This window comes from Danio rerio, chromosome 21, assembly GCF_052040795.2.
Source record: "Danio rerio strain M-AB ecotype USA chromosome 21, GRCz13ab, whole genome shotgun sequence".
NCBI classification, from domain to species: domain Eukaryota; kingdom Metazoa; phylum Chordata; class Actinopteri; order Cypriniformes; family Danionidae; genus Danio; species Danio rerio.
The window spans coordinates 5963974-5977204 of record NC_141041.1 but is presented as its reverse complement, the minus strand read 5'-3'; the positions used below and the strand labels follow the sequence as shown (position 1 = coordinate 5977204).

The window sequence follows — 13231 nt, the reverse complement described above, 5'->3', positions numbered from 1 at the left end:
GCAAATTGCCATGAATATACTGAAAAAGCCCCCCGAGATGAAGGCAGTGGTTTTTATATTTATGTAGAAAGTAATATTTATTCAAATATTTCAATCCTTTAATTCTTTATCATTTGTAAAGATGATTACAGCGTATTGCTGTACATCCTGTGTGTTTAAAGCAATGTGTAAGCGAGGCGCACAATTTTTTTTTAGTAAATTTAGTCAATTTATTTTTCCTTCAGTATTGCATGTTTGTATGCGTGCTCACTCACTGAACAATCGTTGGCCATCATCAGTAGGGACTAACTCTCTCACGATCTGCCCGTCGTCTTCATTACGGTCCAACCACCTGAGATGAGACAGAGAGAGAGAGAGTTACAGTAGGTGAATGTGCAGATGAGTGTGTGTAACCGAGCTCTCTCTTTGGTGTAGGTTGGGTTTCCTCTGCACACTTTAGTGTCCATTAGTAACCAGAGTCTGTTTTCTCAGCTACATAATTGACTTAAACACTACTCTCGCATGTTCTTTGCCCAGCCACGCAGTGCACATATACAGCTGAAGGCAAAATTATTAGGCCTCCAGTGAAATAAGTTTTATTTTTCAAAGACTTCCCAAGCGAGCTTTAACAAAGCATTGAATTTTTTTCACAGTTTTTCCTATTATATTGTCATTCTGGAAAACTATTTCATTTAGTTTGGCTATAATAAATAACTTTTTATTTTCAACCTGCAGAGGTGAATATTATTTACCCCCCCAAACTATATATATTCAAATATATATATATATATATATATATATATATATATATATATATATATATATATATATATATATATATATATTTTTTTTTTTTGAATGGCTACACAACAAACCATTGTTATACAATGACTTGCCTAATTAAGCAAACTTGCCTAGTTAACCTAATTAATCAAGTTAAGCCCTTTAAATCTAGCTTATCAAAATTCATAAGCAAGTATTTTTAGGTTAATTGACAGTAGCCAAAAATATTGTTGTAAAAACGTGGAATCCTCCATATTCTCTTACAGTTTTTTACAGACGCTAGGACACATTTCTCTATACTTAGGTCACTTTTGCAAAACTCTTCACACAATTCTCCTAACCGACTGTAAATGTAAAGGACACGTATTTCTTAAAAGTTATGTATATTTGTGTTTTTGTCATAAACTCAAATTAATTTGTATGTTAATTTATATTATAAACTCATATGCAATATTATGGAAAGTAGAGCATGTGCACCCTTAAAATTGTTGGTAGTTATGGGTTTGTAAAAGAAAGAGGTGCTATTGGAGCATATCAAATCACATGTTTTGAGTTACGTGAAGTGCGGGACCATTGCATTATGGGTAAAACTGACATGGTGGCAGAGAGAAGCCAACGATACAGAGCCTGAGAGAGTTCATTAATCTGCATGGTCTAAGAGGGCGCACACTGTAATTTATATCTAATTCTGTTAGATTTTATGTATTACACTACTGAGTTTACACTAGGGATGGGAAGATTAACCGATATGTATCGATACGCGGTCATGCGCTTGCACGATGCGAGTGCATCGGTAGAGCAGCAGAGGATGAATGAAATTTTGGAAGCAAATCGAAATGCATCGGTTTTTGCGAGATGCATCAGTTTTTCCGAGATACAGCTTATATTTTTAATATAGAATGTATTTTTTATTTATTAACAAGTGTTGTCAACCTGTTTTTGGCGCATAATTTAATCGACCTACATAAAGTAGCAACGGACTTGCGGATGTGTACACAACGGATGTGTACACAACTCAGTGTATCAGGTGTGCGGATGAAGCTAGTGGTGCGCCCTCAGAAAGCGCGAGAAGCAAAACAAACATTTTATTCCCCACTGAGTTTTAAATCTAAAGTATGGCAACATTATGGATTTTGCAAAAAGGATGGACGACTTGACAGGACAGATGCAATTTGCAAAATGTGCCGCGCATCTGTAAAATACACGGGCAGTACGACTAATCTGATATCTCACTTGAAGCGGCGCCACAGTGTTGTTGTGGAAGCATCTTCCAGTGTTCCTACATCCCCAGGTTCCTGCTCTGCTTCAACTGTAGCTACAGTACCAGCTCCAAAAGTGGTGAGAAAAGCATTGAAAGTTGTTTCCATGCGCAACAGTTTTGTGCGCTCTACGCCAATAACGAATGCTATTGCATTGTTCATCTGCAAAGATATTCAGCCTAGTGTCACGGAGAACGAAGGTTTTAAACACCTCCTCCTGTTAATTTTTTTAATTTATATTTTATTAGCCTGTTGTTTACAGTGACAGTGATGTTTCAAAGCAGCATAACACTGCTAGTTCACGACCTTAAGTTTTGAATATTCAGTGGCACAATATATCTTTGTAAAACTTGTTTTCATAGTTGAAAAGTTAAATCACAATTCTTGTTGTGCAATGCTCAACCTTTGTTGAAAAAGTGCAAATATATGTATTTTTAATATTTATTGCACTTATACATTTTGTTTATCTTGAAAATACTTAAATAATATGTGCTATAGGTTCTAAAATGGCCCTCTACTGTAAACTGACACTCTGGCTCTGAGAGAAAAGCCAGTTTGTAAAAAAAAGTCTTGGTTTTGCTTTGTTAATAAATAATCAAACTCATTCAATGGCACAGTATCCATTGAATGATGGAATGACAATACATCATCTCATAAACTTGATCTAATTAGTTAGTGCTGAATTATCGCATTGTATCGTGATATGGGTGTGAATTGTATCGTGTTGCATCGCAATATGTCACAAATGTATCGCTAATATATCGGATCCTATTCTTTGTATCGAGATGCGTATCGGATCGGCATTATAGCTTAGATGCCCAACCCTAGTTTACACTGATGTTACTGGATTCAGAGTTTTCACACATGTTCATATGCATATCAGCGGACATTTAAGTGAGAGACTCTGACTCTGAGAAATGCATATTTTTAATGTTATTTGTTCTATTTCTTGTAGTTTTCATGGTGTCTACTGCAAAGAGAGAAATAGAGGGAAACAAACAACAAAGACATCAGTATGAAGCTTGGCTATCATTTTATTTAGACCAGTGCAGCTACACCGACTATCAGCTTGGCAAAGCAGTTCATTTCACATTCAAATAGCACTACAACTACCAAAACACTTTATTCAGGTCTTAGATAAACCTATTCTTCCGCGAACACTTGCAAAGGTTAACAGCTGACAAACATACGTTGCCACCCACAAAACAATGACCTAAAAACACTAACAACATGTAGCATTACACAGTGTTTTCTTATGTAAAACAAGGGCATATCTCTGTTTATAATTGCAATATATATTATTTATAACTGCAGTATATGTCACTGGAATACATTAAAAATGATGCAGAACTCGTCAATATTTTATGTCGTTTATTTTATATAATAAGTTATTCCAAAATGCAAGAATTTGTATACACACCATCCACTGACACAGATACAATAGTAATGCTAATCTGGCTAGTTAAATTGCATTTTTAGATTTTAAATATGTTTCAATAAAAATATTGCTGTTGAATTTCGCTGTCTTACAGTTATTTTTGTTTGCTTTGACCTGGTTAAAGAAACTAGGTTCCACTTCATTTTCATTATCACTATCCAAGCAGAGCAGAAGACAGGTCTTGCAGATGTGAACCCTTTCTCACTGGGTTGACACATTTTCCCCACCATTTTTCAAAACAGGTACCACGGATGTCATTCAAGCAGTCCATACTCCATGGACCCATCTATTCAATAGAAACCATCTATTCCTAACCATTAGACTCTAACAAGATCAGTATGAATTCACTGAAGCACTGGTTTGACTCTTTTTTTTGTTTTGTTTTGTTTGTTTTAATGTTCCCTGTTTGGAATTTTGTTGGCTCTTTTTTAACTATCATAAATGTATAATATGTATAACAATATATGTTTTTGGTATTTACTTACCTATTTATTTATTTGTTTTGGGTTAATGTTACCTTTAACACAGTTTAACAAAGTTTTTTGCACTTTTTGGTATAGATTCTTTTTTTTTTTGTATTATTTATTTCAGTATATTTCTGTCATACTCTTTACTAAGAGGCTAGCTTGCTCTTTTCATTACTGTTGTTAGGGTTGTTATTATTATTATTATTATCATTATTATTATTATTATTATTATATAAGTCCTTGAATTGCCGTATTTACAGTTTTTCTTGTGTGCTTTGACCTGGTTAAAGAAACTAGGTTCCACTTTATTTTCATTATCATTATCCCAGCAGAGCAAAAGACAGGTCTTGCAGATATGTAAACCCTTTCTCATTGGGTTGACACATTTTCCCCACCATTTATCAACACAGTTAACACGGATGTCATTCAAGCAGTCCAAACTCCATTGTTTTAGCTATGGTAACCGAACAGAAACCATCTATTCCTAACTATTAGACTCTAACAAGATCAGTATGAATTCACTGAAGCACCGGTTTGACCCTTTTTTTTTGTTTTGTTTTGTTTGTTTTAATGTTCCCTGTTTGGAATTTTGTTGGCTCTTTTTTAACTATCATAAATGTATAATATGTATAACAATATGTGTTTTTGGTATTTACTTACCTATTTATTTATTTGTTTTGGGTTAATGTTACCTTTAACAGTTTAACAAAGTTTTTTGCACTTTTTGGTATAGATTCTTTTTTGTGTTATTTATTTCAGTATATTTCTCTCATTTACTCTTTACTAAGAGGCTAGCTTGCTCTTTTCATTACTGTTGTTAGGGTTGTTATTATTATTATTATTATTATTATTATTATTATTATTATTATTATATAAGTCCTTGAATTGCCGTATTTACAGTTTTTCTTGTGTGCTTTGACCTGGTTAAAGAAACTAGGTTCCACTTTATTTTCATTATCATTATCCCAGCAGAGCAAAAGACAGGTCTTGCAGATATGTAAACCCTTTCTCATTGGGTTGACACATTTTCCCCACCATTTATCAACACAGTTAACACGGATGTCATTCAAGCAGTCCAAACTCCATTGTTTTAGCTATGGTAACCGAACAGAAACCATCTATTCCTAACTATTAGACTCTAACAAGATCAGTATGAATTCACTGAAGCACCGGTTTGACACTCCTTTACACAAATCTTCATTTAGCAATCAGTCTGCAAACATTGGAAAAGATGGAAGGTCTGTGTTCTGTGACAGCATGGATGGAGAAGGTCAATAGTGGCTATTTCCCATACTCCCAAAAGATTTGACTGTATATTGGTTTACATGTGTTTTCTCTAATATTTACAGTATTTTATTACTTTTGTCTGTTTGTTTGTTTGTTTGTTTTTTTACAGTATTTCAGTTTTCAGCCACAGTTTGAAAATTGTCATGAATTCAATATAATTTTAATCAAAGCATTTCTTATTCTGTATCCAATTCTTTGCAAAAATGCAAATTTGACAGCCCAAATAGAAAGACAACAAATAGCATTGGCAATAGGCTACAATGTCAAGTAATGCTGCACTGATTCACACTGAGTTCTGTATTTTGTGTTTTGTTGTCCATTGTGTAATGATTAATTGAAAGAACTCATATACTTGTTTGCAAGTCGTTTTGTTTGAAGGTAAAACTAGCTTTTGTTGCATATTGTAAATGTTTTGACACGGTATGTGAGTTTTGCAAGCAAAATGTAGCTATGTTTCCATCCAAATATGCAAATAAACTTTATGCGCAAAACTCGATTATCGCATAAAAGTTGTGCGAATGAAGCATCGTTTCCATCCAACGAGTCAGAGCGGAAAAAATCGTCACTTCCTGATTAACTGGCGCCAAATATGAACAGTAAAAACGGCATTTGATGCAGTAGGAGAAGCTGCATCAATCTTTTCTAAATGAATGCACCTCAGAAGACAATCCTGACAAGCAGTGAGCGCGCAGTGGCGTTTGAAGGTGTCAGACGCGGAGCACAGGCGCTCTTGATTCTGGAGGTCATTAATAATATAATAACATTACAGTTTTTCTTGTTTGCTTTGACCTGGTTTAAGAAACTAGGTTCCACTTCATTTTCATTTTCACTATCCCAGCAGAGCAGAAGACCGGTCTTGCAAATGTGTAAACTCTTTCTCATTGGGTTGACACATTTTCCCCACCATTTTTCAAAACAGTTAACACGGATGTCATTCAAGCAGTCCAAACTCCATTGTTTTAGCTATGGTAACCAAACAGAAACCATCTATTCCTAACCATTAGACACTACCAAGATCAGTTTGAATTCACTGAAGCAGCGGTTTGAAACTCCTTCACACAAATCTTCAATTAGCAATCAGTCTGCAAACCTTATAAAAACGATGGAAGGTCTGTGTAGTTCTGTGCCAGCATGGATGGAGGAGGTTAATAGTGGCTATGTCCTATACTCCCAATAGATTTGACTGTAAATTGGTTTAAATGTGTTTTCTTTAATATTTACAGTATTTTATTACTTTTGTCTGTTTTTACAGTATTTCAGTTTTCAGCCACAGTTTGAAAATTGTCATGAATTGAATATAAATTTAATCAAAGCATTTCTTATTCTGGATTCAATTCTTTGCAAAAAGGCAAATTTGACAGCCCAAATAGAAAGACAACAAATGGCATTGGCAATAGGCTACAATGACAAGCAATGGTGGTGCACTGAGTTCTGTATTTTGTATTTTGTTGTCCATTGTGTATTGATTAATTGAAAGAGCTCATATGCCTGTTTCCAAGTTGTGTTGTTTGAAGGTAAAACTATCTTTTGTTTCATATTTTAAATGTTTTTACACGATGCGTGCCTTTTGCAAGCAAAATGTGTCATTTTGACCAAGAGTGCTGGTGTTTAGGCCTGTGTGTTTACTGTTTTGAAAAGATGGAGTTTCAGTTGACAACTGCATCCAAGCAATCGAGAAAAACTGTAATAATATAATAACATTAATACTGATATTGGAAGGCGTTTTATAATGACCAAAACAACATTTCAGATGTTTTATAATGTGCTCAGCCTGACGTTTTATGCATTCACACACATTTTAAGCATCACATGATCTCTTTCAACAAAATCACATGACCTTTTTTAATGCGCATGCTGGAGTTTGTGGGGTAAAAGTGTTTCCATCGCAGTTTATGCGCATCTTCTCTTATCGAATAAAAAGTTTATCCTACCTAGTTAGGCGCATAAGTTTTTTATGCGCATTTTCAAAATTTATGCGCATCATGGCGTTTCCATCAACTGGTTTTTTTATGCGCATTTGCAAAATGCGCATAAAATAGGTGGATGGAAACATAGCTTGTGTAATTTTGACCATGAGTGCCGCTGTTTAGGCCTGTGTATTAACTGTTTTGAAAATGTGGAGTTTCAGTTGACGGCTGCATCAAAGCAAACAAGAAAAACTGTATTTTCTTTTTATGCTCACTGTAATATGCTGATGTCATATTTTTTGTTCACAATTTCAAAACAACTATAAGCTGAATTCTAGTATCGCACAAAATAACTAGTAAAATTTTATCTACAGTTATCATGGCAAAGACAAAAGACGTCATAACAAATTAGATATTAAAACTTTTGTTTAAAAAAATGACTTAAAACTCTTCTCACTGTTAAAAAGCATTTGGGAAATATTTTTTTTAAATAATGAAAATTTGACCGGAGGTAAATAATTTTGTATCAAGCTGTATGCATGTATGTATTTATACTGATATGCATGCTTTGAGATATGCTTAAACACATTAGTAGTCTTGCCTGTAACATGGGAACTCGATAGATGAGGCTTCAGGCTGTCCCTCTTCTCTGACCATCACCTTATCTAGGAACCAACCACAGCCTCCGCCTCGTCCGTCATGACCAATGCGCACCCTCCTGATCTGCCCCAGAGTCACCGCCTCTACCAGGAACTCATCAGCCTGAGAAAACAATCAAATATTTATTATTCCTGCAGTACAATGTGAAGAGCATACTTTACTGGGTTCATTGATCTCACAATGCAATGTGTTTTTCTTAGATTTCATTGTCAAAATTAACTTTGGATTGCCAGAAAACATCTAAATAAATAATCCAATACTTTTCGATTTATCTGATCCAAAGCGCAGTAAAAACAAATTTACTTTAACAATTTAAAGCTACTGTTTATTATGTAAACAAGTAAAAATGACATTTATTCATGTGATGGCACTGCCTCGATTTTCAGTATCCCACAATGCTGTGTTTAGCTTCATGTTTAATTTTCAAACAAAACTTCAGCCTGCCAAAAAAATGTAAAAACTTTTTATACATTTACATTTAGAAATGCAAAACAACTTTGATAAAAATATTTGATAAAAATAAATAGAACATAAATAAATAAAATAAAATAAAAATAAATGTGGTGTGAATGTAAAATTACTGCTTGCTATTTAAGTACATGTTAATGTCATTTATTCCTGTGATAATAACATTTTTTATTTCTCTTAGTATTTTAATGACTATTATCAACATTGACATAAGTTGTGCTGCCTAAAATTTTTGTGGAGATTATTTGTTAAAGACTTTATTCATTCATTTTCCTTCAGCTTAAGGGCTCCTACACGCTGAGACGCTTTTCGTTTGTGTTTCAAGAGTTCACACTTAGCTGATAATCAAGAAAGCGTATTTGGCATGCTGTCCCGGGAGAGAGCCCTGAGCTCGTAATATCCTCGAGCCTGGGGCTCCCTCCCGTTAGAAGGGCAAGAGGGGAATTCGAGGTCAGATAGGCCTCGAGAACTCCCCTGCTTGTCACCGTGAGAAGTGTAAACTCAGGTTGTATTGGGTGATAATTTGTTTTAGTCGATTGGCTATGGTTTATGTTTTTGGATGGTGGGAGGAAAACGTGCTCCAGCTCTAGCGGTGAAGAAATGATTATTGTTCACAGAGCAATAAGCAGCTCCATGTTCATATCGCCTCTGGGCGTCGTCTTCAATGTGCGCTCGCATTGACAGTTTTGCGCTTGAGCGCCTCCAAGTGCTGTTTACTATAACTTCAGCAGCTCCGTGCACATGAAAAAAAGTGCCAATCTGATTGGTGGAGAAGGTTTAAACGATCAAAAAAGCGAGCATGAGGTTTTGTTTTTTTTGCGTTTTGCGTGTTGGTGTGCACGATCACCTTGACGCCCTTTATATAGTCATGAGACGTTAAACATTGACGGAAAACGCAAGCAAAAAACATCTCAGTGTGCACAGGCCTTAGTCTCTACTTTAAAGGTTGCCACAGCGGAATTAACCCCCAACTATTCCAGCATATGTTTTATATAGCAGATGTTGTTAAAGAATTCAATATAAATAAAAACATTTACATATACATATTATATACATTGTGGAAAATAATAAATACTGTATAAAAAGTTTACATGGAGATCAGTAATCGAATTATTTGCCTTAATCTGAACAAGATAATAATATGATTAAGGTGTTTACATGAGTTGTTTTTTGAATGTTCCTTTCATGATGCTGTTTACATGTTATAGCGCATAATTCGATTACCATCATTGCGTCACTGCGCTATCCACATTTCCTCCAAGGATTCATGCAATTTCAGGTGTTTTATTTTTAATTTGTTGACTTTAACTGCAGTTTGGCACTTTAACTTTCATTCAGGAATATTTCATGTATGCAAGATATTGGATGTGAGTATGAACTGCTGGAAGAGTGTTGTTTTAATAGAATTTCATACCGCATGCCGAATGGGAGAAAAAAAACTCAGATAGCCGTGTGTGTATAGACTATCCTGTTGCAAAATGTGGCGAAAATCCTACATGACGGTAATAGTTTGATTAAGGTGTTTACATGTCTATGCTGCACTAAAATCAGCATTCTCCACACATCTTAATTCCTTTTCTGTTTAGTTCGATTATGACCTTAATCGGATTACATTAATCAAAAATTGCTGTTTACATGATAGACTCTTAATCAGAGTATTGTCTTAATCGTGTTAAAGAGCCCATATTATACATGAAATAGGGTCATATCTTGGTTGTAAGGGTCTCTTACAACAGTTTAATATGCATGCAAGGTCAAAAAACACTTTCATGGTCTTATAATCTGCATTTATTTTTACCTAATTAACCAAGCGACTCCAGTGATTCATTTGTTCCCAAACCCCTCCTTAGCGCGAAGCTAATCTGCGCTGATTGGACCGATGACAGCCAGCTGCGATTGGTCGACTGCCTTCAGTCAGAGTGAAATGCCAAACAGCTAATCAGCAATATAAAAGTAATCACAGTTCATACACGCTCGATAGTGTAGGCGTGGATTTTAGCTGCCAGTGGGTCAATGTAAATACAGACGATGGACTTGAAAATACAGACGACTATTTTATTGAGCAAAAACTCCAAAAACAGTTGAGGAGATCTCCTAGCTTCTCACTCTGCTCTTTTCACAGACACACACACATATTGCACACACACACACACACACACACACACACTTAACCCTGCTCCGGACGACAACGCGCGCGCGCACACACACAAACACACACACCTCCGGACGACAGCGCGCGCACACGCACACACAGACGCACACACTACTCCTTGTCCACGGAGCTCCGTTAACAAAGCAGCACGTGTCGCGTTTTTAACGTGACTTTGCACGCGATAAGAGAATATAGCCAGTTAACCTGATACAGTACACGCGGTTACAAGTAACAAATCACAACTAAATACATTTGCAAGCTAGAGTCAACGAGGCAACTTTAATCGCACGTACTTACACTTGAGAAATGGAGGAAGAAAAACCCATCCTGACGTCCATCAGTAAGTTACTCTGTACTGATCCTTCCTTTAACAAACGCCGATGAAGTATTCTTTGTAGCATGTAGCTTCCAGAAGTTTCCAGTAGTTTCCAACTGCTTGGCTATAATGCTGAGGTTTCATCTTTGGGTAGAGACTCAATATATCCATCTGCAGTGTGACTTCAATCGACCGGCATGTTTGTGTGTGTGTGTGTTTGTGGGTGTGTGTGTTTGTGTGTGTGTGTCTGGGTTTCTGCGTCAGAGGGCGGGGCCTCAGGTTTGAAATCTCCCGGGTTTGCGCGTGCACGTGAATAACTTGGTTTCGTTCGTACGTCATGGCGAAACACCTAATGAATCGGTATCAAGGCGACTCGTTTGAAGCACTATGAGTCGACTCTTTTATAGATGATTCAACAGTTTTAAACACTGTACACTAACAGATTTAAGCCTTAGCTGGATACTTCACTTCACTTAGAGCTGTGTTACACACTACAGGGGGGGAATTTTCAAAAACCCATAATATGGGCTCTTTAAAATCGGATTATTAGTGACCATGTAAACTTATTTAATAAGTGTATAGAACTTTATCAGCCCATACTGAATAGACGCAATCATGTCTAATGAAACTTAACTCAAACCTTTAAATAGTACTATACATGCATGTTTAATACAGTGTGTTAAATCTTATTACTTACATTTCCTTTCTCAAACTTGTTGACGTTGTTTTTGCTCATGAACATCAGGCGTTCTCCGGTGTCTCCCAGGTCTCCAATGATGTTTAAATAAACACTGGCGTCTGTCCCACTTCCACTCACATTTCCCGTACATATAGTCACACGATACTTAAGAACTGTCCAATAGCAAAAAAAAAAAAAAAAAACATTTAATAAAATATTTAAACATTAAAAATATATTTTTTAGAAAGAATATAATATATTTAAACAAAAAAATTCAAGTACAACAATATAGATCCAATTGACCCTTCGCTAAGCCCCGCCCTCCTTAGTTACTGCTGCTACGCCTGTCAAGCTTTCATGCCTGGCACGGCTTTTACAATGTGTATGCGCCAGTGTCAGACATTCCCACAGATATAATTAGTCATTTTTGGCGAACAGGTGAGATATCCGAGAAAGCCATACAAAAAAGGAAACAGTATGCGTTACAGGGGTATATTAACAACATAATAGGCAACCGATTAGAGAATAATTCAATCAAAATTGAAGCTAGCTTAGCCTAGCCGCCTCATACACTGACCATTCAACAGCTTAGATCACAGGTGTCAAACTCAGTTTCAAAAGGGCCGCAGCTCTACACAGTTTAGTTCCAACCCTGATTAAACACACCTGATCAAACTAATTGAGTCCTTCAGGCTTGTTTGAAACCTACAGGTAAGTGTGTTGGAGCAGGGTTGGAACTAAACTGTGCAGGGCTTCGGCCCTCCAGGAATTGAGTTTGACACCCCTGGCTTAGATCATGCTCAGCAGGAGAGGTGAAATTTAAAAATAATCTGATAATAACTAATTAAACCGTGATTTGTCTATTTTTAGCCAAAAAGCCTGAAAGACTATTGTTGTGCAATGAAATATAGCATTACTAACTAACGAGGAAACACGCATGGACAGTGCTTCTACATAATTCATTCATAAAAAGTTCAGCCAGAAAGGGGAAACTGATGGATTTGTGCTGAGTATTAGCATCATTGATCCAGAACAATGTAAAGTAAGTTACCTTTAACTGTCAGTATGTTTGTGTGCTCTTAATAAATTAATGGAAAACTGCTGCTGGTAAAGTTTATTGATCGCAAGTGCTCAGTTTGTGATCATATCTTGGTTTTGTTCTGTTGAATGTAATTTCAAATATTCGTAGCTTGAAACAGATGGAAATATGAAGTTCAGTAAAGTTAGCAACAGATTCGTATTTTCCGGATCAATAACTCATTATGAGCTATTCGCTATTAGTATGACTAAGTTACTATGGCGAGGGCTTGAACGAAGCATTACTCATAATATCGAGCGAAAAGAAAAGAATAAGACAGCTGGGAAACATAACCTGCTTTGTATTTTTGTAGAAAACAAAGTTTAGATCTGCTTAGGGTAAGAGGTGTGTGAGTTATTGCCGTCGGTCTGTCACTAAATGTGTCAGGAATATCAAAACAAAACCAACTTAACTCTGCTCCTTTAGCGCCCCTCACAGAGCTTGAGCTACGCTAAAAAGCTTGACAGAGCCCTTGCGCATAGGCACGGTTGCTAAGCCACGATTGGTGGGTGGTGGTTTTTGGGTGTGGCTTAGCGAAGGGTAGAAACGAAACAGCTCTTAACGAATAAAAAAGAATAGTGAATTTGAATTAGAATAAATGTAACCAACTGAACAGAATAGAATGTAAATAAATCTGTCGTTTAAGAAAAAAAATTATAAAATACAGCAACGTTAACATAAAAAGATTATAAAAGGTATTCATCATTATTATAAGCTACTATTCAATGTATCAAGATCTACATTCATAGATGGTTTTC

General features: G+C 36.0%; 1 protein-coding gene across 1 annotated transcript in view; it reads right to left on the bottom strand.

Moving 5' to 3' along the window:
- The window catches only part of loxhd1a (lipoxygenase homology PLAT domains 1a), a 193293-nt gene that overhangs the window by 64641 nt on the left and 115421 nt on the right, over nt 1–13231 (bottom strand). The window contains exons 13-15 of the mRNA XM_087300574.1: nt 11414–11568; nt 7722–7882; nt 255–331 (exon numbers count right to left, since the gene is read on the bottom strand). Of these exons, the coding sequence (XP_087156700.1) occupies nt 255–331; nt 7722–7882; nt 11414–11568 (393 nt within the window). The remainder of the gene's footprint in view (nt 1–254; nt 332–7721; nt 7883–11413; nt 11569–13231) is intronic.